The following is a 27,285-nucleotide window of genomic DNA, read 5'->3' as shown; positions in this document are numbered from 1 at the left end:
CCTTCCATGCATTGGCTGTCATTACGACGTCACCTATGCTGATGGCACTCTTTTACACCAGACACCTTTTGACACCGGCGTGTGGCGATCTTGTTTCCTCCTCTGCTTTTAAATAAAAAGGTAATTTGGAAAGAGAAAGAAGATTATAAAGTATGACTGGAGAAAAAGCATGGCTCGCCTTTTTTAAAAACTCTTTTTTTATCTTGGTATTTCAGTTTGTTGATGCATGAATAGCAAAACTTAACGGGTGACGACCGAGAGGTCCTTCAAGTTATCTCACCGTGGCTCAATAGCTTGTAACCATCGCAAGAGGGCGCTGTGTAGAAATCATGGCGCTGAACTCCAAGCGAAATGAGTGGCATTTGCTCCGATATGCGCGATTTATTCGCTCAAATGATGCCGTCCAGAGTGCCGAAAAAGATAAGGAAAATGCTTCGACACCAGCAGGAACGTGGAAGGTGACTTTAATGTGCTAACCTTGAGGAGTTACAACTGCACTTATCCTGTGTGTCCAAACTCTCTGAGTTTTTACTTGAAGTTGAAACTTTTTTAGTAGGGCCTACTCATTCAACTTCTGTATCGCTGCGCGCATTGTATTGCCATTGGCTGACCACGAAGGTCAGAAAATAACTTGCATTGAAATCATGACAAAAGAAGCGTCTGTGCTTACGATTGCATCCTGACTCCACTTCAGTGGTCGCGCATAAAGTCTATAGAGAGTCAAGAATTTTTAAAAGTACATGTATTTCCTAACAAAATTGGAACTACATTTACTTTTATGACCCTTTCAAGTTTCAGCATTTATGATTCACCGTTATCATGTTTATCGAGATGATAGGTGCCTATTCCGATGAAAAAAAGTGGAGGCAGGATGCAACACTCTTTCATAGAGAGGTAGACAATGAAGCACTGCTAGGCCTAAAGGTTAAAAAGTGATTCTGTTCTTTTGAGATTCCTCTTTGCCAAGCTGTTAGTAACAAAATACTTAATAGGACCTGAAAGTCGTTTTTATCATTGCATTGAATGTAGCATTTTTCCTGGTCTGATGCTGAACCACTAATGCTGTCCATTCAAGATTCCAGCCAGCTTCTAATCACCAGAGGCAAGCTAATCCTTGTAAGAAAATACCAAATGTTCTTACTGTCATAAATACTTTCTGCTAGCTTCATCAAAAGTTTTTGAGAAAGAAATCCAGGTTTGAGTTTCAGCTAAATAATGTGAACCTTGTCATGCTATTCTTGGCTGCATTTTTAGGTCAAGGACCTCCTAGCTGCTGGATGGAAACAAAGTTTTATCTTTAAATCTTTCAGGAGAGTCACTTTCTCTTTGATGCTGAGCACTACATAAAGGGGGCGTTCAAAGGAGATTGTGTGTTATTCATCCAGAAAATTAAGGTTTGACTAAGAATACTTTCTGGCCATTAATTTTCCATTTTCCAACTGGGATATAATATGAAATGGTCTCATTTGTGAAATAGAAAAGTCATTGCCTCCACAGTGTTAGGAAAGAATTCCATATAGAGAGGCTGCTTGACACCCTGTCCTCAAGCACCATGAGACTGGTCTGGAAAAGTGTTTCTAAGTGAATACCTCAATATTTTTACCGCACAATTTGAATTTTATTGCTTTCAGGTAGCTAAAAGGTCACTGCAGGGCAATATCAGTGGTGTCTGTATATGGAATTCTCTCCCCGGTCTTATTGCACAGTACTAGTTTGCTGTAAATTTGTTCTTATCTACTGGATCAATTGATAACCTAAAGGTGTATAAAGTGACTTCATTTCATCTGCAAGACAGAGGAGGAAGGCAGAGGAGTTGCTAGTGTGCCGGGTATCTTTGTTCTTCTTTTCATGGGTAGAACGAATGCAGGAAGTTCCGTGTCAAGTTTATGCAAGGTCCATTTCCGTCGACTCTGAAGGCTTGCGCAGACTGCATCGCTACTCTGCAGGCATTCTTCCACATTCAAGAGGAAGGAGCTGGAACTTCACAAGTAGGCAGGCTACTTTACCATTGTCCAAACAATCTCTTTGGACATTAGCTTTCATCTTCTAGTCTTAGGACGTTAGGATGCCATTGATGTATGGGTCAAACCTTCACTGATGCAGTGAAGTGATTCCAAGATGCTGAAGTTGGCAATTACACTTCCAGAGAAGGGACAGCAGGCTGTTTTGTCAATAAAAGGTTGGCAGAGAGTTCCAGAAATTTGCAAGGTCATTGTCAAAACGACTGTAATAAAATAACATCTATAATTTTTCAAGGGAGCTGAAGAAATGGATGGTGTGGATAGAATTCAAGATGCCTGTCTGTGTCTTTGTAGACTTGTTAACATATGCTCCTTTTCTCATTTCAAATTCGTCAGAATCCTGCTGAGAACAGAATGACTCTGGAAGGAGAGGTTTCCATGGGAACTGTTGCTAAGGTAAAACCATGTCCACACTGAACTCTTTTACTGAGATGATGGTAAAGTGAAAAATGGTGAAATTTTACCTCCATTCACGCTTTTTTATTCTTCAACGGGCAAACTTTACCAAGACTGTGGGACAAGTACCCGAGCTGTTGGTCACTCGACTCATGAGGTCATTATATGTGAACTTTCTGCATTTGTTTTCATCCTTAGACACAACGTTGCCCTAAATGATGCACCAATCAATTCAACTTCCATTTGCGCCAATAATTCCCGCCATGATTGACACAAAAAGAATAATAACGCTCTGGAAATACTGGCTTTATGCCACACTGTCGTGAAACGTGCTTGCATGATTTCTGTAGCACTTGGATGGGATGCACACTCTACTGAGCTGACTTGCACTGTCCGCACTGGACTTTTCGTTCCAGGGAAAGATACCTGGTAAAAGTTACTGGACTTAAAACGGCAAAAGTACCCATCGTCGTGGTAAAGATTTACCCCAAAAAGTCAAGTGCAGACAGGGCTTACGCTTTGAATGCCCGTTGAAGATCTCAATAAAGAGACTATAGCCTACCTAATCTCATACATTGACGTGATTCTCAACTTATAACACAGGTTGTACTAGGCAACACAACCTTTGACCTCCCTCTGGCCTATCACCATCACCAATCGTCATGGCAACCTGAGCAGGTTGCCGGGGCATTACGGCTCTGCCTTGCAGATCCAACATTTCCAGCGTTTGTGGAGGCCGTGGAGGATGAACTGAAGAAATTGAACAGAGAAAAATGACACTTCACTATCAGAGTTGAGTTCCTCTACCGAATGTCAAACCCAAGCAAAATTACCCCTTCAAAAAGAGTCTAATTACCTCAAAAAAAAAGTTTAGAGAAAACAATTTCCAGGGCTAACTTTTAAAATTGATACCAGTGGCATAGCCTGCTTCTAGCCGGAGATACATGTTGAAGTGTCAACAATATTGCAGTCAAGTTTTCATAAGTCTATCACTTTGGCAGTTATCTAGACCAAATTTAATCAGTGATTTTTGTTGACATCTGGTCTCTTTCCCTTGATGCAGAAAATATATATGCTGGGTACTGGGCAAAAATCAATCCGTGTTTCGCTGATGGTTGCTAATCAGACTCAGTCTTAGCCCCAAATCATTCCAATCAGTTGACAAGAACCATCACTCAATCTAGGGCCAAACTTCTGATTTGAAAGTTGACTTGAATTACTTGACACAGGATGGACCGTTTCTTCATCCAACTTGCATTTTGGGCCTGTTATTCCACGAGAAGCAACAAGACATTGTGTTTGCCTTTTGGAATTCCCAAAGTCTCCTCATGTATCGTCTGAAACATGGGGTTGGTTCCCTATTTCTCTGGTTATTTTCAGAACTGAACAAACCCACAAGACGGTGTCACATGGTGCAACTTTGGTTCACTACCAAACCACTATCTGCACACAAATTGTATTGCATTTTTAAGATTGAGATGACAAGCTAGACAACAGGTGGGGCAGGTTGTTGCCGGACTCAGCTCTCCCACTGAGTATATCTTTGTTTCCTTCCAAGAATCAAGCCAAGACATGTTCTAAAAATATAGTCCAGTAAATCAGTTCTCATATTTTGACTACTAGAATACTTGTCTCTCTGATGGTTGCAAGTTCAACAATATATACACCTCATGCAAATAAAAGCACAAAGCGAATCTGACACCATAAAACTTCACACCAAAAATACAAACTACAGGAATGCACTTGATTTCTTTTCTTTGGTTTAACCTTTTATTTGATATTTTGACTTTAAAAAGCCACTTTTATGTACATGTTTCCTTTTTGTTGTACAACTTATACAAATTTATTTACAATAGTTCCTTTTAGAGTATGACTTTATACTTTGCTGTGACATGAACACTTCAAGAGTTTTCAGTTTACAATGATGAACCTAACACTAACTTTAAAAACCCTTCTTAGTTGATGAACGAGAAAATTATAGTTAATCTTATCAACTATAAAAAAAGCCATTTCCAAACTAAAATAAACGTTTTCTTGCCACTACTATCCTACTGAAATTTATGTCAAAAGCTAGTTTAATACTTTGCCACAAAATACCAAGTGGTTATGCATTGTCTACAACTTGGAATTGAAATCAAGAGAGAAAATAATTTCAACATCAGAAAATAATTTCAACATCAGCCCAATGACCTCAAAATGTTGTACAGAGATATATTGTTTCTATTGCATTCAAAGATTGTCTGAAATCAAACTTATTGATGCCTGCAGTTGGTACAACAAAAAGCAGTTTCTCCTCCAAGTCTGAAAATGCAAAAGAAATCTTCTACAAAGTCACAGGCAATCTGATATTTGGCACCAGCATAGTTCTGATAAAAATCCCTGATTTCTGAAGATTTCCTAATTTACATGCTATTCATAAGCAGAGCTTCTTACTGTGCAAAACAGGCAGCAGAATATCTGGGGGTTTTTTGACAAAAGCAGTGAAAACCATGTGGCGAGCTTCTAAACTTAGAACACACAAATTTCCAGATATTTTAAATATCAAAATTATCAAGTGTAATTTTAAGCTGTTTACTTTTAGGACACATTGTTTCGAGTGTTGTGGCTTTCCCCTTAACTAAATAAAGGCACTTACCAATAAGTAAATACCAATTAGTAAAGAAAATGGAGAGAGTTCAGGTAGAACAACTTAGACACTTATGACAAATTATTTATTGTAAGAGTTGTTTTGGGGTTGGCATATCAGCAATGAAATCAATCATTCTTTTTTGGCGAGAAGAATCGTTTATTGGGAACTATGAAGCCAGAACAGTCTTATTCTGTACATACTGGGAAAGGCTCATTTTAAGAAATCTTAAAATACATGAAACTGTCTACCGTTGAGAAATTGTTCAAAAATTAAATCACATTTTGATAGAAAAGGTTGTGATACTGTGAAAAGTTCCATCAGATAAAGCACACTCACAGTGGAAGATGCATGTACAGTTGGTCTCCTTGGGACTCGCACACAGAAACTGTTCAGAGAAAATCTTTCCACATCCTTTTTTTGCCCACTTGTTTTTAACTGGAAGATTTGATATGAAAATTTGATAGTAAAAAAGACATTGCCTGAGATGTCTGTACATGTACACGTAAGGTAGTGCACATCCGCAGCTGTCCAAGTGTACCTGAGAAATTATTGACAAGAAAACCTTGCTGTTCAGAGAAAAAAAATTCACCCCAATCTGAGTAAAAATTGTTGACACCTTTCATGTCACTTGCCGACAATGTGCCTTTAAGGTTGTAAAGCATCTATAAAGCTACTTTGATAAAAACTAATTATCACTCCTGCTGTATGTTTACATGTCTACCTTTCATTTTGAACTTCATCTAAACAGGTAACGCTACACATATCCCACTCTCATAGTTTCAATTTTAAGGACAAACTTGTACACAACTTTCATGACAACACTTTACTCAGGTAATTGAATGTAAAGACTAGATGTTTGAAAATTGATACATTTCTGAGGGGACAGGAATCACAGTGATCCAATGAATGTTCTGCTACGATTATCAATACTTTTTTCTCTTCTTGATCTTGAGAGAATGAAATCTCTCACAAAAATAAACAAGGACAACATGTTCATAAATTCACAAAATAGTGGAGTGGCCACCATGCACTGACTATTGACACCAGATGATTGCCTCCAAACACTGGCTACCAACACCAGATCAAGGTCAGTAAACCAGCCACCAAACCCAAGATAAAGGCCATCCAACAACTGGCCATCCAATTGAACGAAGGCCATTAAAAGATCAGAGGCCAGGAATGCCTTCAAGTTGAGCAAGTACCAACTTCATGAATGTTTAGTGATCAGATGGGCCACACTGACCAAAGGCCACTAAATGCAAGTGGCCAAAAGAGGCTGAAGAGCAGTCTTAAGAAAGTGGCCTTCGGAAATCGCCACCAGTGACTGGCTGTGCTGATCTCTAATAGGTCTGACCGCCAAATGTGGGAAGTGTCTAACAAACCTAAAACCATGCATTATTTCAACTAATTTCTATCAACCAACCTTGGCACTTTTATGTTTAGAGTTTGCTTTTCAGAAAAACAAAGAAAACTAAATTTAAATGAAATGTATGTAAAAGAAGATTAACATCATACGGTAGGATTATCTTTAGCTTTTACTTTTTAATGCACTTCTGTAACATTTCAAATACTCCATTATTATAAAGACTCTTCACCTACATGTTAAAAAGTGATTACATATATTTTCTTACAATTGACCAAAATATGGCGCAACTCATTGAATCTTTCTTCTTGTGAATACCATTACATTCTCTAGGCATAGCTCTAGACAGTTCTTCTTGGGGAGGGTCTTCTGGTCAAATGCCTTCCCCAGTATTTAAAGAAGAGATTTCTTCCTGATGAAGCCAAGCTACCAAATTACAGTTCACAATTTCTCAACAATTCTGTAGCCTTTTCCATCCACATTCAAAAAGTTTTCAGCTTCCCCCACCCGAAAAAAGCATTTCCAAAAAGAAAACAAAAACCCTTACAGGTGACCACCTCAACCTTCAAATTGAGCATGTCAGGTCCCCCAATAGTTGCTCCATAACTGCACTTGTTCAGCACATACCAAATCTGCTTTTTTTTCAAACCGCAATTAAAGACATTTCAATAAAAGAACAACATCTGCACATACAATGCACCAGTTGCAGTTCTCTCATCCCGGACGTCATCCATTGATTTGTTTTCAACTGTCAAGACAAATTACAACAACCGACACATGCGATGAGACGTCATAATATTTGTGCATAGGAAAGTGACAAAACAAAAGTGGATTACCTTAATACGTTTCATGCAAAGGAGCCTACATGGCACTGGCAAAGAGATTCCAATCTCAGAACTCAGCGCTTCATGTTGTGCAAAGTGTCAGAAATAGACAGAAATGTTTTCCTTTTTTGCTCAAATGAGTCTTGACGTATAATTTCATTGCTCAAATGAGTCTTGACGCATACTTTCATTGCTCAAATGAGTCTTGACGTATAATTTCATTGCTCAAATGAGTCTTGACGCATATTTTCATTGCTCAAACGAGTCTTGACACATAATTTCATTGCTCAAACGAGTCTTGACGTATAATTTCATTGTACTGCTGTTATCAAATCATGTTTAGGAATTGGGTTTGCCAACATTTATCTCAATGTGTAATTCAAATGTCCAAATAGGGACAGCAAGCTAAGACCACTGTGTCACATTTGCTAACTGAGCAAGCCCACGCAAGGCCGACAAGATGGTAATAACCAACCTGTGGTGTGCACGTTAACTGCCTTGGACAAATGGCACACTAATACTCAGTAAGACAATGTTCTCTCTGCTTGACCAGATTTATTCACCAAATGCCCCTAAATAAAAATCTAGAACCTGTGTGCAAAAATTCTCATCAAGAGAAATGTTTCCAACCCAACTTCCTGCTTAGAGTGCTCTCTCCTCACACTGTGTCATCAAACTTTGTCAAATTCAGATACATGTAGATCCTGTTTTTTTTTAGCATGCAGAATCATATCGACCAATGACAGCTATTAATCAAGGATGCATGCAGGACCTCAACAAGTGTCTCAAGGTCTTACAGTCACCATTTCTTAAACTGACACTCCCTGTTGCTGCAAGTCACATGTCTGGTCATTGTGTTTCATGGCCGATCATCTTTAGCTGGTGAATCGAACGCAGGCTTTCTTCCATCGGCACTGAGTGCACCACAGGTCCTTACGCTCCATTCCGTATACTTTCCGGCACTTCTTGCCTTCCCGGGTTTTATGGTGCCCCAAAGAGGAGGCGGAGCCAGAGCCTGTGGAGGAGGGGGCAAAGTGAAGGTGGGTCTTTGGGGAGGCGGCCTGGTGGAGCTGCTGTCGCTGCTGGACGATGCTGGTTTTGGTTCGGATGGGCGATGAATACTGCAGAAGAGTGAATACAATTGAAGAAAACATAACTTCCTGGACTTGAGAACTCATCTGGCTTGTCTGACGAGAAAACCAACTCTAATTGAAGACTTTGGGACACTGGTAGCCGCAGACATACCATCATTTTTACAATATTGTGCATGCTCAGAACTATGCAAGCACACTCAGAACTGCGCGTGCTCAGGACCGATAAAAAGGAACAGATTCTATCCCATTCCCTGCTTTGTGAAAAATAATTCTAGCAATAAATTCTTTAGAGAATAAATATTGTCCACAAATCACATTGTAAAGCTCACAGAGCTAGTAGGTACTTACCTCTACAATTACTGGTTTCACCCCCTGGAAAGCCACTAACTTTTGTGGCCACATGGTTGCAATCAAGTTGTCATGTTTGAGCAACGTTTTACTTATTGGCTGCTAGAAATAACTGAAAAGCTGCCCTGCTCAGAAACATGAACTTGTGCTTGTTTGCAAAGTTTGGAGTATTAAAGTACGTGCAACTTCTCATGTTTTTCTTTTGGGCTTACGTTTTAGGGTTGAGTAATGTGTTATCTAATTTGATCCTCCCCAAGACACATTTGGTATGTTCCAGAGTCTTGTGAATCCCTTTCTGACTCTTACCTGTCCATTTGTCTGGAAGAGGGTGGCACTCGCAGGATGGGTCGTCTGCCAGGTGAAGGTGGTTTGCTGTGGGACCTGACCGTGTGGTGCAACCTGGAAAAAAACAGGAGGAAACATCTTTTAGCACTTAAACAAATTCTTCCCAGGCACATTTTTTAAAGCGGCTCATGGAGTTTTCAAGAGCAACCTGACAAGTAAAATAACCTCTCTAATGCGGACTCTACAAGAATGAGTGAAATTTTAGGAAGCTATAAATGAAAAAATTGTGCACATTCTGCTGAAAACTGGCCGCGTGCATTCTACACAAAATTGATTATGCACATTCTACTGGAAATTGATTATGCACATTCTACTGGAAATTGATTATGTGCATTCTACTAAAACTTGACACTCTCTCTCACCATGGTCATGCTATTCTCGGGCACAGACTCCATCTGGGCCATCACTCTATCTAGGCACATCATATTGTTGCCGTTATTGTCTCGAAGGTCTTCACGAGTGTGTCTCACCATGTCGGTTGGACCAGGAGCTGGGGGTGGGGAGGAGGTGTTCATGTCAGCAAACATGTCCGACATGCTGTCTACCGTGGTCTCCACCTCTGTATAGTAAAACTCTTCTTCATGGTCGCTACAGCTGCTGTTGGTGTCTTTCGTCCTGTGGACGAAGAGAAAAACAATCAGTAATTGATCCTCCACATGTCAAGATTGAATAAGATCTTGAAAAGATGTTGTCCCGTTTGACATGATGTGCAAAATGTAATTGATCTAGATCAAAATGAAGTATACTTGCTGGTCCTGCATTTGATATCTCAGGGCAGCTTACTAGTGGCCAGCTGAGGGTACTCCGTATTTTTTCAGAGTTCTGTGTAACACAACTTGCATACTTCATTATAGTGGAACGTCGCTATACCGAGCACCGCTATATTGAACATTCGGCTGTACCAAATGTCATCCTTGGCTCCCAATATTTTGTGCACAAAACCTATCAAACATTATGCAGTTGAAAATCAACCAAGATTCGCCACAGCAAGCATCAAAGATCGATCCTGAGCAGTAGCTTCACGACTTTTAGGATAAACTAAATATCAAGTTTGTGACTCAAGATTTAATAAAAAACAAAAATAATTAACAGATACATTTCTAAAAACCTCAAACGCGAATTCAGCAAATCATAGTATCACAAGAGGGTGCACTTCAGTTAGACAAGAGAGGGCACTATTCAACATGGCAACGGAACATTCAGCTGTTAATTTCGCTATTGCAACGACCGATGTAACGAAACATTTAGAGTGGACCCCATCATGTTCGTTATAGCTTGAAAACCTGAGGTTGATAACATGATTCAGAACCCAAACAGAATTGCATCATATTCCAAATCCAGTTAGGACGCAGCCAATGAGCCAACTGTCCATCTTAGAACTAGCCTTAGATGCACAGTTGGACAGACCTTAAGATATATGTAACTATAAAATGTGTGCTTATTGAATCTACTGTCTACTGTTCAAATGTTGATATTGTTGATAGTGTTGGGTGTCAGTGTTTAACATCCAAACAGTCCACCCCTTAAGAATCATTGGCGCCGTGGACCAGCTACAGGTACCTCAATAACATCCTGGCAACAACCTTATACTTCAACCCTGAAAATCAGCAATTTCTTCAGCCAATTATTTCTGCATTGCCAGTAGTCTATAAATGTTAAACTATCTCATGATACTATCATTCCAGGTTGCATTATCCTCTGAAATATTGCTGTTTGCTCTAATTCAAGTGTTTACGTCTGTCTGGCCACTGCATACAAAGTCCAAGTTACATGTGTGCTTATCAATTGTGTGCATTTTCTTGTATTGCTTGTTTGAACTTAAATCTTCAGTTGACTGGCCTTTTTCTTTTCATGGGGGGAAAGGTGGTTATGGTTGAGGTCATTAACTTTCTAGAAGTCCCGACATCAAAGGAAGGCCTAGCACGTATGACCCAATTGACAGTGTCTCAACAAAACAGAAAGGTACCCTGATCTAAGTTTTCATTCACAGATTCCTTTACAAAAGAGGAGTCAAATTATAACCCTACTTAAATTAATCAAGCCATAACCACCAGTTATTCACTGTTTTGGTTCAGGTTCTTTCAGTAACAATTTCAACAGCTCAAAAGAAAACTAATCCAAGAAGCTCCCACTTCATAACCAGACAACTAGGAACGGAAGCAATTAACCACACATCTAATCAGTCAACAATCAAGCAACCACTGCATTCATCATGCCATTTAGCCAACCAGCCAGCAATACAACTAACCTTCTAGCAGCTGAGATTGATTAACAAGCCAACCAGAGACAAATTCCACCACGAACACAGGGTCCAAAATGTGGTACCTGCCAATGCGTCAACACCTTTCTGGACAAATAACTATCTCGCCTCCCCATTATGTTCATAGACTGGTCCAAACATACAACAATCCTATGGGAACCTTAGCATCTGGAATTCCTAGCCTCCAGATCGTATCTATTGACTTTCCCTGGCCCTGGGCTTTGGAGGGGCACTTAGGAAGACTCTCCCCCCATCAAAATATTTGCCAACTCTCTGGAGTGTATCTCATTTTACCAAGAATTCATCTCATCTGATGGCTATATGCCACTATCATAAGAGCCTCCTGGCTTTTAGGCCTGAAAATGTGCCCTGAATGCCTGCCAGTTCTGATCTACCAGTACACTTCATCTGTAATTCATTACTTTTTCAAGAGTGTCCACTCACAGATTTTTTTTATTAAACTTGCAGCTGATTAATTATATTTTCTCTCATCAACTTCATGGGCAGGTATATGAACTAAAGTTGTCTTTGGGTAAATCTTTGTTCTTAGATCTCAAAACACGCACGTATCGTGGGATTTAGTGCAGTGGTAACAGGAAATGAACCTGGAGAGTTTGTTCGGAATCCTTACATGTGGTTTTGGTAACAAAACAGCCATCCCACTGTCATGAGTAGGATTCATGACGAGATAGAATTCAGGGCCGTTTTCCAATACTCGACTTGGGCTCCGTCTCAGGCTTCAACTGTTTTTTTTACTTCCTGACGTTGAGGTTGTAAGCGCAATAGTAAGTCTGATGGTACCACAAAACATCAAGTAAGATGCAAAAGAGCCGAACATTACAGTACTTCAATTTACGTTAAATGCTTCAAGCCCACAATCGAGGATTGGTTTCCTACATGAAGCCTGAAATGGAGACGAAGTTAAATATTGGAAAACAGCCCAGGCTTGATATAGTCCTTTTGGGTTATGTTTAGTGCTAGGCTTGATACAGTCCTTTTGGGTTATGTTTAGTGCTAGGCTTGATATAGTCCTTTTGGGTTATGTTTAGTGCTAGGCTTGATACAGTCCTTTTGGGTTATGTTTAGTGCTATGCACGATCAGTTTTGTTATGACGAAAAGGCATGGTAGCTGATGGTTGGACAAGTCAACCATTTCAAACTGCGGCTGTCAGAAACAGACTTCGAGGGCTATGGCTATGTCTACTATCACCATGTCCCTGTGCATGCCCAACAGGTGAATACATAGTCCCAGCCCTAGGTAACAGATTTGGATGTATTCTTGTCTATCAAGTGTTAATAGGCGGCATCACTGGTCATCAACAGAAATGCATGTTTCAGTGTGCAGATGGGAACCAAGACTACGAAGGTTCATGTTGATATGGGGACCACAGCTGGACTGAGTTATTCACATGGAAAGCTGCATCCAAAATTTCTGGCAGTGGCTGACATTGCACACGTTTCTATGGAAAGTGGCTATAGCCACTAGCCAGTTCCCTTCCATAGACATAAGTGTTTCTGCTGGCCAGGGCACAGCCGTAAGTTTTCAATGCAGCCCAATATAACATGTAGCTTCCAAGTGAAAAACTGCACGTCTCCAACCAGCCACTGGTTATTTAGGCAATTGCTTTTGACTTGCTCTTTGTAAAGACGTCAGTTACAAGATCCTCTTGGGGCCTCTATGGGTGAGCTCCACCTTACCTGAGATGTTGGCTGCGGATGTGTTTCTCAATACCTTGCACTCTGCTTAGCTTTTTGCCACACCCTGGCCATGTGCACTTGTACATTGTCCTGGTTGGAGCGACCTGAACAACAATGCAGAAAAATAATAGACAATGTGGTCAGACGTTTACCAAGTCTACAGGACTGAAAATCTGTGGTGGTTTGACCCTGACTTGATTTCCAAAAAAACTGAACTAAAGCTGAACATACACACCTGCCTCTAGAAACCACCAGATTGTGGCTTCATGCATTTCCAATAGACTTTAATTATATCTAGCCATAGTCCATTATCTCTGAGGTGGCCAGGTTGTATGTAAAGCTGTCTCCTGAAAGCCATTAAAATGTGAACTTGCATCACACAAATCCTTAGGACATAAAACACTTTTTTTTTTAGAATATCTAAATTGGGCCTTGAAATCTTGATTCCAATATAAATACCATGAAACATGGAAAAAGCTATTCCCGGCTTCAGGGGGTGTCCATTGTAAGGGCATGTTGTGGACATTAATAACCGTCTTCAGAACACCAAAATGCCCAATTTGTACTCCTGACTGAGACCAAACCTCAATGGAGTTCCATGAAATTAGACCTCACAAGAGCAGAAATACCATGAATCATTTTATCTCGTCATGTATTCTGACAAACTTAACCAGCGCCAGTTATGTTTTTTACAGCATGCCAGATAACCCTCATGCTTATACAAACATGGGTCAAATGAGTAATATTCATTTGTTCAGACTTTCTCATTTTACCTGCCCTTATTTTACACCAGCACTAATGGCCTTGTGGACGTTTCTTAATGGCTCGGCTTTATTTCACTACCAAAGCTTGAAACATGGTTTGCACCTCGCACCATGAAAAGATAATGACGTGATCAGAGAAACAGCACAAGAGCAAGCAATGAAGTACTCTTCAGGGCCTGCATTTCGGTATCAAAGAACCCTGGGAATTTATTCTACATGAGCAGAGCACTATGATTGATGCAGCTGCTTAACACAAACTCCCTTGGGGACCTTTCATCCCTTGGAATAATCCCTGCTGGCCCAAAAGATTTAAAGGGGCACTCCAGTTATTGAGGCTTCATTCTCAGAAGTGTGAAATTGCTGTTTTCCCAGCTGAAAATAACTCCCAGTCCCTATCAGAATAACAGCATTATATTTGGTTCCGAGATTCTCCATATTACTACTGGTGATCTTGGTCCTATTGTCATTCGTGACTTTGAGACGGGAAAGCCACCTTAATTTTTTTCAATGTATCAGTTAAGTTGGATTTGTACTTGAGGGAAGACTATGACAATAATTCAACAGCTTCATCTGCTTGGTAAAGACATCCTGGGATAATGAATTAATGGCATGTACATGTGGTGTGGGGTGGCAACCTTTTCAATGTAACCAGGTTTACTTTGTCTACAGTAAGCAGGGAGTGCATTGAATTGTGCAATACATTGAGGGGGTATTGGCATTACACCTCATATATTATTGATAATAGTACGCAAACATCTACTCCGCGCAGTATTGCGTTTAATATCGAGCTATGAGCGCTCCCCAGGTTTGCATTTTTTGTGCGAAGACTAAGTCGACTTCAGTTTCCCCGCATATGCTCAAGAATTAGATAGATTTAAAAAAATTAACAGCAATCTAGGGGGCCTACCTCAATCATTAATAAAACATTTTATAAATGATAGCACTGTACTTTGAAACTAATCAGATGTGCCATATGAATCATGCATAATACATTAACTGTAGCCACTTTGTTGATAGTCAGCTTTGTAAGTGTGGAAAACGTCCAGCTGTCCTCAACACATTCAGCAACTAAATTATGCATCTCATCAACTATTACATAATACCGTGAATACCGTGTATTACATTACAAAGCATAAAATAAATCAATTGTCCCTCCAAGTATATCTTTGAAATTGCTGCCATTAAAACTTATTGCAACTAATTAGTGTTGGATGCGAATATATATCACGATCATTGAAGGTAACTGTTGTTTTGAAATAAAGCCTACCACTGCCAGGTTCCATCCATTAAGACAGTAATTTCTTTTTTCATTGCGTGTTCTACAATGATGGTATCTCATGGATTTCAATTATGTAAATTACATCTGCTTGGCGAGTCATGCAAGCGTTGACTACATATTACCATGGCAACTAAAAAATAACAGATTCTGCTGCATCAGAAACTCCACTTATTAAAGGAAATCACATTATAAGTGTAGATGACGCCCATACAAGTACACTCGTGGGTGTAATAAATTGTACAAGATGGTGGGAACTTGAACTACAAGCTGCTAGTAATGGAAGATATTAACAGGGTTACTGGCTTGACTAAGGTGTAAGTTGGTTTGGGTTTATTCACATCATTCAAAAAATTGAGAAACTAATTCCCTGTTGATCATGAATCTTAATGTTTTAATTCAAATCAAATTTCAGCAACTTATCAGCAAATGACAGATGAGTCTATCAGTGTCATATAAATATCCAATCAAGTGATGTACAGATAGTTAGGCAGGGCGTAAGGCGTCGTGATTATAGATTTGACTGCCTCTGGGTTCATCTATATTTTGTCTCCATTTCAAAAGCCCAGGGACTTTAATCAGATATTACAATACACCCTGTAAATGCAACAGTCAGACCTTATTGCCTAATCAAGGTTTCAAGTTTTCAACCTCCTGACCACAACCCCCTACCTCTTTCCTATTTACAATCCAATTACAACAAGAGCATCATAATTTCCTTTAGACAGTCCTTGTCAGCCGGGTCCCCGATTTCACAGAAATTCCCTTTTTTTCATGCCGCCGTAATTGCTTCACCATAATGGATTGCTTTCTTGATTGCGTTGGAGTTTGCTGGTGTATTCTCAGTACTTCTGTAATGTATAAACCACTGGTCAAGCACCAAGCCCTTTAATTATCATCACCAATCATATCAAGGACAAACCTCTCAAAATACACATTACATAACTAGCTTTTTGCCCCAAGTGACATCTTATCTTTTATTTTCAGAGTAATTACCTCTGCAGAATACTGAGGTTAATGTAAATTATTCATTGCTACTGGTAAATATTAAAGTTTAAACCGTAACAAGGATAGACATGTTCTTTTCTTTCAGAAATTACCTTCCCATCCCCTGTAGTGTAATATGCAAAAAAAATCAAATCAACCAATCAACCTCCGCCCTTGTCAATTCTACTCGCATATTAGTATGAAAAACCAAGTTGAGTACTGGTGGCCTTGGGATTAGTTTTGTTTGAGTAATTGGTCACCATGCCAGGAGGCACAGACGCTGTGATCTAACTACTTTGGACACACAACCCCATAAAAGCAATCCTCAAATAGCCTTGGTTTCAACTTTAATTATTAAATTTTTACGAACAAGAAGATTGTATATTTTTGTTTTTGCCATCAAATTGGATTAATTGATCGAGAAAATTGCCGTCTAGACTACAAGGTCAACTTAAAGTATTTGGAATTTGAGTTGGCAGCAGATGGTTTAGCTTTTTCACTGGACTGCTCTTGAAGCCAAGTTTTTTTATATGTTACATGAAATGTATTGAGGCTATCTTCTATGCTTTATGATAATTAGGTGGACAGGAATTAAAAGTGGAACCAGAGCTACATTCAGCAATTCCTATAGAACAGTAATAATCCCTACATGCCATTGACTTGATTACCTATTTACCTCACTATCCGTTCAACCTCCAACCCTGTCTGGTGTGAGTAAAGTACTGACCGAGTACAGATATCTTATGCACAATAAAAGATGGGCAACTCCCAACCCACCCCCCTCAAAAAAACAAATCAAGATCAAGATCTTGAAGGACAAGGTGCAGGGTTGCTCCACAAGTAAATCTGAGCAAAAATAAGTTGCCTTCAGACGTTTCTGTGAACTACTCAACATGAGGCACTGGTGTTGGTGTTCCTTCATTTTGTGTCTGGATTAAAGATCGGCAGCATAATTAGGGTCCCGTTCTGGAGGTGGAGGCAACAGAGGGGGGTCAGTTGAGACAAACCTTGATCTCTGTTTAGTCTGTTGTCTTCTCTAAAAAATTCTGTGAGTGAGGGAATCGGGCAGATGCATGGAGGGGGGGGTGGGGGTAGTTGTGTGCCTCTCTTTCAGGGAATGTCACTGCACAAAGATTCTAACAACATTAGCGGCTGGCTCTGATCTCCAGCTTTCTGGCAGAGCGACCAGAGCAGCATAGACGCTTGGTGCTTTCATTATCGCCTCCTTCACTGTATACATCAAGAGCCTTCATTCAACAGTTCCCAGCTCTTTACAGACCTATGACTTAATCTCACATCTCCCTTGTTTGCTGGGTTACTTCAAGTGCGTGGCCTACGTGCAGATTTTGTATGCAGATTCATCCGTCAGTATTTGCCAATGAATATAATATTCTTGGACTCCCGAAATCTGAAACTTCTTTCTTTTTTTTCTGTCAATCAGTGCAGCGCTGATGCTGTGTCTCATCTAAGCAACCATGAGTCAGCTCTGTTCTCCAGGAGATTCTCGGAATCATTACCTCATTGCCCTCCCGGGGCAAGTTAGGTCCCCTCCCAACCTAACCCTTCCTTCAGCGTGGAAAATTAAGGGGTACTTCCTTAGTTTGTGATTCCGATACCGAATGCAGTTTATCCTAGCATAGCTCAATGATCCTAGCTTCTGCGGTTGAACTAGCATAATGGAAAATTACAGCACAACTTTTGATCCAGTTCATGAAGGGTTTACAGAAACTCTCATAGTATGGTTTTTAAGGACATCACCTTTCAACAGAGAGGCCTTAAACTGTAGCATTCAGATTGGATTTGAACACAGTGTTTATCAATCTGTTCATTTCACCTGCTCGGATCTGAGCTTTTACACAGAGAAGAATCCACAGCTATTGATGACACAAACATCTCGGTAGTCATCAGCCCGTATTCAGGCCTAACTTGCTTTGCAGTCATGTCATTCCACAAAGGTCATTAAATGGTATGACAACTCTGGCATAGAGGCACACTTAGTATGCATGGATTACATAATTCAATCCACTCCCCAGCAGGGGCTTGGAGAATAACTTGCCATCATGCCATGGTCTTGCAAGCGTCCTATGCTACAGGCAATACCTGTAAATCCAAGTTTTGAAATAGACTGTCTTTGTATTGCATGTGTTATTTTGTGCATCAATTGCCAATCTTTTAAATTCTGCATGTCTTTGTGATTATCTACATTGAGCTAAGGTCATCCATTCATGTCATAACAACTATTACATAACCTCACCTGCTCCTTACAACTCTAACCCCCCATAAACTCTACATGCAGTCTGTTATTAATATTTCAATCAGATCCTTTGATCTGACCATAGCTCTATGATCTAACCATGGAGCTATGATCCCACCATCTATCCAAGGTTGGCCTACAGCACTTGGCATTACATAACACCACCTGCTGACTGGTGTTGGCAAGTGCCCTGGCTGAAAACCCACCAAGGACAGGAAACCCTGGAGATGGATTGTACATATACAGAACAGCCAACACTTGCTTTCCTAACCAACACAAGGACTGATAAATGACTATTATGAACTAGAATTCTTTGTCAAAACAGAAACAAAAACTCCAAGTGACTGGAAAACAAATTTCTACAAGAGGAGGAAGGCAACCTTTTTTACTGCAACTTGTTCGGGTTACTCATTACTTACTGTTTGTTTTAGTTTTGCTGAAATTCCTTTTTCCCTATTCATGTACATGTACTGTGTTTTGTTTCTGTGACCTAAATTATTCCCTAAGAAGGTGAAGCTCACGAAGAAGGTTTGTAACAGCATGGGGCTTCATGGTATCAACCAATGAGTACTGGTGATATTAGAGTCTACAAGCATGTTTCCTAATTCAATGGCTTCACTTATCCACAACCAACAGCCCATACAAACTTACAAAGCAAGGCAAACCAACCATTTCAGGATATGTCGTCATGTGACTGTAGTCAATCAACAGTAAACCTCCTAATAAATCAAAAATTGCCTGCAGCAAAATCTATTTCTACACATATCTTTACTCCTTTTCAGAATGAATTAGAATGAAAAAGGTCTATTCACCTTAAGTACACATACAACATATGCTCTACATGTACCACTGAAGCATAAATAGTACTACATTGTAATACAATGTAGCACAATTATTTTACTTGTGCTGGGTTAAAAATAAACACCACCTGCTTAAAGGGAAGACCCCTGGGGCTATTCCATTCAGTACCTGCACCCCACTGATTCGTATGTAAAACACTTTGTTGTTGCTGTTCAGTGAATTGGTTCTGGCCCCTCTGATCTAACCTACAGTATGCCATTCCCAGGGGCCATGGAGCTGGTAGATACATGTATCAAAGCTGTGATGTGTGAGAATTAGAAAGTGGTTATTATTAAAGAGGGCCAAAAATGACAGGTATGATGATTGAGTTAGTCATTATTCTTCTATTTGTGTATTTCAAGCATACCTCAATATTAAGTCCATTTCCACTGGAAACCATTTCTATTTTGTGAGTTGGATGTTGTGGTTCATGATGGCAGATTTGGTCATTTTTACTCAAGATTTGTAAACACAAGTAAATGACCAATCTCAACCAAGCTACAGTTCCATCCCTCCTTGAGTAAATTATTTCACCCTATGGGTTTTGACTTACATTGGCCATGAAGAGTTATTGCAAGTTTGTACCACTTAAAAACAGGGGTGGTCAATTACTTACTTAGGGGCAATACATTGAAACTACATTATCAATGGTGTGTGCTCAAAACACTATTTTGGGACCTTGTCTTGACTAATTAATCTGAATTACAGAATTCATGAATGGTCTAGCAGTTTTAGTTGGAGCTACAACTAGCAGCTACAAATAGTAGGAGCTACAGTCACTGGGGAGGACGTCCAATCACAGTAACAGCACATTGTCCATATGTGAACGTTAATAAATACACTACATTACTTGAATATGTTGAGATGTGGCTACAATGACACTGAATTTGTGCAAAAATAAGCTTCAGTATGTCAATAGCCCCTCAAATAAGCCATTCACCCAAAACAACGCTCTCAGGAATGGAACTACCTTGTCCCTTATCTCACGACACAAATGGTACAACAGCAGCATGGACTGTACCATTAGAAGCACGGGGACTACCTAACCTCTGTTATCACCAAACCAGAGTCCCGATTGTGCAAATAAAACATAATGGTATCCACAACATTCCCGAGGAAGTTTCACAACTGATAATGAAAAAACCCTTTCAGTAGAAATGATTTATGGCCAAACATCCTGTGTTTGTGTAGCATTCAGGGCAGCTGAATGCTGCTGAAATAGGTCAGTTGCCTCATAAATGGATCACTGATTTAAAATGTGTTTTTTGTCTCCCAAGATGTCTGATTTATTCTTACACACAGCAAAGCTTATCTTTCAGGGGGATACCAAAATTACCTTATTACCTCCATTACTATTATTCCTAATTAGCGTGCACAGATTTTGTCCTGAAGAGAATAGAATTAGGTTTTATTGAGAGCGATCTCAAGCCAGCAGAAAAAAACATGAAGTCCTTGGTTTTACCATAACAGGGTAAAAGGTAGTAATGCAGCAAAAGAGCCTGAAAGTAAAAGGTCATGCAGCGAGCTGCCGGAACCCTTGCGTGGTCCTCGTATAGGGATTTTACATTGGGCCATCCTATCACGTTGGATAATATTTGGAAAAATAATTCCTTACTGAAACCACCCCATGAAACACTCATGTTGGCATTTTACCTTTGTCTTCCTCAAGTAATATTTTGGAAAAGTCACCCGGAGAAACGAATTTTATTAATGACCTTTCACTTCCGGCGATATCGTACCTAGGTCTCCTTTTTCGTGCACGTTTGTTTTCACTCGCCGTGCTTTCTTGAAAACGAGATTGTACAACCTTGCAAATATTTACCTATCTGCAGTCCATGGGTTCCAGATTCCGTTGAGTTGACATCACGCAGTTGTTGTCAGCAAAGGTTAGATAAAATTTTAGAATTTTTTGTAAAAGTAGAACATTGCTTTAAGTTTACCTTATAAATTATCAAAGTGTGTATAATATTTTGATCTGTTTTTATTTTGGCTTTACCTGTAGGCTACCATAACATTTCAAACCGTATATGTTCATCTGCATACGAGACTGCTGCATTGCACTGTTCTTCATGTATTTTAGAATTTCGGAAGTGATGGGTCAATTTTTGACAGGATATTTCTCTTTTAGATCAGGTAATTTATCAGTTTCTATAAATTGATATTCTAGCAAATATTTTTCAAAGCCCTTTTTCCAAGTTCGACTTTTTAAGAAGAAACTGACCAAAAAAAATTACAAATTCTAAAATCTTTACATGTTATTTTTCCTATCCAAGGGTTCCAGAAGTGCCCCATCAGGGGTCAACTTTCAGGCTCTATTGCCATTTCCCTGAATCAAACTCAAAGTCATTCCTCCCACATGCAGAAGAAAGTTCGATTGGCTGGAAGATGAGAATGATAATTTGATACTGACAAAATCATATCAGTGGTCGATGGATTCAGCTACCACAAGAAATTCCTTAATTGGATCAGAAATACCTGTATGGTTCAATTCATACTGGATTAACAGGTAGAACTGGGTTCTTCTTGTTTTCTTGTATTCAGTATTTCTTTAATGCCCCCCACCATCACAGTTCAAACCACACCCCCAACGTATTTTGCTTTTCATCACCATGCCTTATCCACCTGACTAGCAGACTTTTGCAATTCCCCCCCCCACCTGCAAATGATGCAACATAACCCCTGGTCATCATGACGCACCACATGACTCCACATGACCCACATTTACCCATATTCTGTCTTTCAGCAGAGTATGAAGTAACACAGATCCTGGCATTGGGATGATTGACGGTAACATAATTAGATAGAGGCAGATACCAGACTCACACCAAGCATTCTCAGCCTTACCATGTAACATGAGAATGCCACTCACAACCTTCAGGGCAATTTTTCATTTTTTAAAATGTAATTTTTTTTACCCTGTCCTTGCCAAACCATTCATTAAAAACCTGTTAGAATGGCTGGAAATTCAAAAACCACATGTCAAAAAAAAAATTATCCTCCACAACTGTTCCTAACTTCTGGGTTCATGTCTTCTACGGCTACCTACGTTCACCAAAATGCAACCTCTGAGCACAAGCCCTGTTTTAATGGAGGTTCAGTTTATGAAAAAACATTTTCTGCCCATGTACGCTCAGTGAAAAAAACCTTTGTGCCATTTTATGAGGTCATCAGGAAACAAAACAACTCTTAGGGGCGCCTGTTGCTTCTAACACAGGTCGTGATTGGGGGAGGGAAGGGTCTCAGAAACTGGCTCTGGGCCAACTGTAGAAGCTGGGCGGGCCAGGGAGGACCTTGATATCGAGGCACCAGCAGGATCCAAGACAACATGGTGGGTTTGGCTTGTACAGTGCAATTGCAGGTTTCCATCGGGGTAATAAAAAAACTTGCAAAACAAGTGGAGGCAGTGGTTGTTGAAATGAGGTCATCCCTGGTGATCTCGGGCGAATCACTGGGAGTTGAATGACCCTAGCAGGTTTGACCAGATTAACAAAGTTAAGTGGTGTGTGGGAAGACATGGGAGATTTGAAAACCTGTGGCTTTAAACCACAAGTGTGTAAGCTAACCGCTGTCTGTCATAACACTGGGCTCTAAAACATCACTGGTGGTTATGTACAAAATCAGCTGTGAATTCCAAAACAAGTGCAAGGGGGGGAAAGCAATCCACCATGGAATTGGGGAGGTGCATATTTTTGTGCTACTAGTACATGTACTTTCACATATTCTGTGGTAAATTTCTATCAGAAGTCAGACAGCTGAGCAGGGGTAAGGACAATTTGAAAGTGAAAGTGGACAACTTAAGAAGACCTTTCCCAGATGTGAAGGTGAAAGGTACCTTGATACTGGTAGACTAATCATATGTCATTTAAGGGGAAATCACATCATCTGTTATTCATTATGCTAGATAAACCTAAAAAAGGTGACCCCCCCTTCGCAATTGCACTCTTCGGGAAGAGATGACCTAGATAGGATACAAACTATGGCATCTTTCTTCTCCAAAGACTGGTATTACTGCTTGTCCTAAGGGTAGCAGGTTCAATGTAGATGTATGCTTTATCTTGATTTCCTTGAGTGGTGTGGTTATTGCACTCAATATCTGATTTCACCAAACCACAACTAAAAAGAGATTGACCATCATCGCACCACATCACACATGATCATGACAGCAGTTGGTTTTGAGTTTCAAGGTTACTGCAGCACTTTGCAACAACATTTACAGGTGTACAGGGTAGGATAATTACATGACGGTGTAATATGCCAGTTCTTAAAGGATAGTGTCAGATGCCTTCAACAAAAGAGCTCTGCAAGAAGTCGGAAACTCTGCTCTGAAACTGTATCAGGCACTACCAATGAAAGATATGAAATACAAATTAAACACCATATGATGCAGCCTGTTACCTTTAATTTCTTGGCAGGGATGTCGTCAATGGTGCACAGCGCCCCAACCTCACTCATGTCGATCCCTTCATCAACAGAGAGCTGGTCAAAGTTGACGCCGTTGGTTGAACCGATCTCGGGATACGAGAACACCGTTACGTTGCACTCCACATCGCCTGCAACAAGATAAGATGTTTAATCATAAATTTCTCCAAGGCCAGGCTGTCATGTAAACAATTCCATTTGTTTTTCTAGCATTGGTAATGTGGTTACTTGATTCACTTCATGCCAATGGATTGTTCTGAAAACATGTTATGACATGTTGAGACAAGATTTCAACATCACCAAAATAACAACTCAAATGGTATTCAGAACGGAAATTAAAACCTATACAACAAGGCAAAATGCACGTACATTGTGTACATGTCTTTTCCAAGCAAACATGTCACAGCCACTTGACTTTGAAGCAATTTTTGAACTAAATAGGTTTAACCAAAGCTTTCAACTCCACCTATGCCCTTAAATATTAGAACAATTCTTTAAATGTTTAATAACAAAACTATGAAAAAGATTAAATATGTTTTCCAGTTTTTCCTCCTTTTGTAAGTTCTCAGAACCATATTTATTCCCATAACACTGTAACTAAAACCCACATGTACCACAAGTAACTAAAACAGCAACTCACAAAACCACCACTCCCCCAAAAGCACAGCTCAGCTTTAAATTCAAGACCACTCCAATTTCTCTAACAATTCCCTCCCTGAAATTGGCCTCAAAGCTTGCTCCAAATCTTTAGTATCTACGGTGCCTGGGGACTTGTTATTGAATGCGTTCAAACTACTACACTGGAAGAAAAAAACGGGCTGGCTTCCACCTCTGACCTCAGTGAAAGTAAATTTATCAGGCCCAAAGGCAACAGAGCTATTTTTTCTCTCTGACAGGTTTCCAGTCCTGGTCAAGTCGTAAATTTTAGATTGTTACCAAACTTTTGTGGCTCACAAACTATATCGTAGGTTGTTACTTTCATAAAAGAAATGGTTGGGATGGTCAGCTGATGTTGTGTTCAGAGCAAGAATAAAGAGTGAGTTATGCAAAGACAGATTTTAAAAAGTATACAAAAACAGACTTTCATCACAGCTATTCATTTAGGCAAAGCCTATTGCTTTGTTTCGTTGGGATTTGTGAAAAACTGATGTAATGGGCAATTAGTGTTTTACAAAGAATGGTCATCACAAGTTCCTGAACATTACGAATACGAGTTCTTTAAATAAGTTGTCATCACATATACCACTATTATTTTGAACCTTGTTTGACTTGTATCACGAAAGTGATTTTAAAGTGAGCACTTTGTTTTGTCACCTCCATTAACCACAAGTCTTCTGTTTCATTCAGATAGAGAATTCTAAAAAATGACGTTTTGCACACTTGAGAGACAAGTAACATAACTTTTTTAACACTGAGCTAAAGCTTCCATTCACCAGAGAGTCAGTACCCAAGAAGCAATGTCACCTTTGACCCTCCAGTGTATAGTGATCGGCTCAGATTAGCTTCAATTTCAGACTCAGTGTTGGGATTCTGTCCCTACAAAACATTGCTTTTGCCAATTGTTAGCAAGAGTTGTTCACATCCCCTTCATCCATCAACTGGAAGTATTGCAATAGCAAGATATTCTTAATTACCGTTGTTTCATGTCATGAACATTTGGCAGCTTTATATGTATATTTTGAAACATCAGTCACGCCCCATAAACCCCCCAAAGCCCCACCCCTCCAAAACAAGATAATAGTTCCCCACATTTAACTGTTTCTTTGCTAAATACCTGATCAAAACAAATGAAAATGAAAATATATCTCTTTGTATAATTCCAAGAAACTTAATTTTTCATCTCAATTATCCCAACACCTTGAAATCCCCCTCAAGACTAATCAACATAATTAAATCCTAGCCTTTAAGAATATTTTCTCCTCACAAATGCCACTTTTCATTTCCAAACTACACAGTCTTCATGACTCATGCCTAAAGACAGGGATAGACTTATCCAATGGAACAGCACAAATGCCATGAGCGGCAGTTTCCCCTAGGCTTCCCATTGCCTTGTTGTGGGAACTCGTCTCCCTGACAACCGTGACCTCATCAATCTGATTCAAAATCTGGAAAGTTCTCCCGCTTGACGTTCTTTTTCAACCCCCCCCTACCTGGAACTGGGCCAAAGGAATCTTAAGAGGAAACTCTCTATCTCCTTCCTCCATCCACTAAGACCCTTGATTTTTTCTCTCATTTTCTCCCGCATTAAAGTGACTTATATCCGGAATCATAATTCAGTCCGTGCGTAATGCAAGATCTAGGTGCCAACCGGAAGTCAGGTTTTTTCAGAGTTTCCTTTTGATGTAAACAACACTCCAACTTTCCAAACAGGGGGAGTTTTATATAGAAACCTCTCTTTAAAGGAGTATCCCAACTCTCCAGCCACTCCTTCCACAATCTGCTGAAAATGACACAAGCTCATTTCCTGTTACAAAAGATCAAGGCTCCACCTGTCTGCATTTGGATGATGACTTTTCCGGGTTGTAAGCAAGAATGACTTCATTGAAAATGAAGGTGACAAGAACTATTAATGGCTGCGATTCATTGATGAAAAAAAATGGTTTTGGAGGAGCCACAGCATAACAATTCAATAAATTTGAAACTCTTAAAGTGATGGAAGTCAACTGAGATCACTGCCTATCTCAAGCATCGTCCTTAACAGGGGATTACTCCATAAAAGCCAAACAAAGACTTTCCTGTAAATATGCTACTTTTTAAAAAATGAATTGAAATCCTGGCATATTGTATACAGGATGTCAGGAAGCATGGGATTGGAGAAGCACTTACTGTTCGAAGAAGTTGGGGAGGGTGTCCCCCTTGAATGGAAATCCCAGCTAAAATGACCGCTGCTTGATGGGCTGTATGAAGATGCTGTACCTGTGGATAAATCGCATGTGGCACCCCCGATCGGACTAATGGGACTGTATGGTACTGTGACATAAAAGAGAAAAGGAAAGAAATCAAGAAGTTTTAAAGATCTTGAAGTAACTTTGTGTACGCTACCAGTTAACTCCACGACTTCTCAGGTTGCCATTTAACTTCCTGGGAAAACAAGCCATACATGTAGGAAGGTATCTGAAACATGCATATATTAAAAACTGGGATGAGAGCCTCTTTCATGAAGCATTTATATTGGGGGAAATAACTGATTTCAGCCTCTTGATCCCTTCTTGATCAAGCTTTGAACACTCTTAAAATGACAGTGAGCACATTGTCGCCATAATTTGCATTTCAATCTACATCTTCCATACTTTTTTCTCTTCCAATTTGGTTCAATTCCCTTTGTTGAATACTAGTCCATTACAGCTGCCAAATTTTGGCAATGTGGCGGACCCAAACCTTGATGAATTTATCCATCCAACTCTCTAGTCATTCGCTTTAGTAACAGCCTTTTTGACACAGCACGTGCCTCCCTCTGACCTTTGCCTGTGTCTCCGGCAATGATTGGTGTCTTGTCTGATTAAAGTGTAAGAAAATATTTGATGTACTAGCATGGCAGATCGCCATAACAACAACCTATATTTATACTTTTGTTTAAAGTTCTATAATGTCTACATCTTCATTGCACCTCTCGGCCTGTAATCACCACACTGAGGTTTTTAAGTGGTTGACACTACTTGGTATTTGGGAGAATCAAAAATAGACTAGCATAAAAATTTCACTTAGGCCTACAGTAACGCCAACATAAAACAGGAATTATAAAACAACACAGCGGCTCTACAAAACTT

At 39.8% G+C, this 27,285-nt stretch overlaps 2 protein-coding genes across 3 annotated transcripts in view; one reads left to right on the top strand and one right to left on the bottom strand.

Moving 5' to 3' along the window:
• Nucleotides 1-301: 301 nt before the first annotated feature.
• Nucleotides 302-4,474, top strand: LOC110985044 (meiotic recombination protein REC114-like). 2 transcript variants are annotated; one of them, XM_087131067.1, is made up of 7 exons: nucleotides 302-458; nucleotides 1,030-1,116; nucleotides 1,311-1,394; nucleotides 1,857-1,988; nucleotides 2,358-2,417; nucleotides 3,021-3,210; nucleotides 3,798-4,474. In XM_087131067.1, the coding sequence occupies exons 1-6, from the start codon at nucleotides 330-332 to the stop codon at nucleotides 3,192-3,194; spliced, it is 666 nt and encodes a 221-aa protein (XP_086987193.1). In that variant the 5' UTR covers nucleotides 302-329; the 3' UTR covers nucleotides 3,195-3,210; nucleotides 3,798-4,474. The 2 variants fall into 2 exon arrangements, with proteins under 2 accessions (XP_086987193.1, XP_022101446.2); XM_022245754.2 differs by having other exon boundaries at nucleotides 3,021-4,474.
• The window catches only part of LOC110985043 (zinc finger protein 704-like), a 37,982-nt gene continuing 14,861 nt past the window's right edge, over nucleotides 4,165-27,285 (bottom strand). Inside the window, exons 4-9 of the mRNA XM_022245752.2 lie at nucleotides 26,345-26,488; nucleotides 23,495-23,649; nucleotides 12,979-13,082; nucleotides 9,383-9,635; nucleotides 8,982-9,074; nucleotides 4,165-8,354 (exon numbers count right to left, since the gene is read on the bottom strand). Of these exons, the coding sequence (XP_022101444.1) occupies nucleotides 8,109-8,354; nucleotides 8,982-9,074; nucleotides 9,383-9,635; nucleotides 12,979-13,082; nucleotides 23,495-23,649; nucleotides 26,345-26,488 (995 nt within the window). The 3' untranslated portion in view covers nucleotides 4,165-8,108. The remainder of the gene's footprint in view (nucleotides 8,355-8,981; nucleotides 9,075-9,382; nucleotides 9,636-12,978; nucleotides 13,083-23,494; nucleotides 23,650-26,344; nucleotides 26,489-27,285) is intronic.

This window comes from Acanthaster planci, linkage group LG02, assembly GCF_054643075.1.
Source record: "Acanthaster planci isolate LZ-2023a linkage group LG02, COTS_SCS, whole genome shotgun sequence".
NCBI lineage: Eukaryota > Metazoa > Echinodermata > Asteroidea > Valvatida > Acanthasteridae > Acanthaster > Acanthaster planci.
Note: the sequence above shows the minus strand (reverse complement) of the source record. Positions and strands in the feature narration are given on the sequence as shown.

Coding starts and splice junctions, on each gene's coding strand:
- LOC110985044 (XM_087131067.1), top strand. CDS start 330: ATGGCGCTGAACTCCAAGCGAAATGAGTGGCATTTGCTCCGATATGCG. Junction 459..1,029: donor CACCAGCAGGAACGTGGAAG/GTGACTTTAATG, acceptor CATTGAATGTAG/CATTTTTCCTGGTCTGATGC. Junction 2,418..3,020: donor CCATGGGAACTGTTGCTAAG/GTAAAACCATGT, acceptor CTTATAACACAG/GTTGTACTAGGCAACACAAC.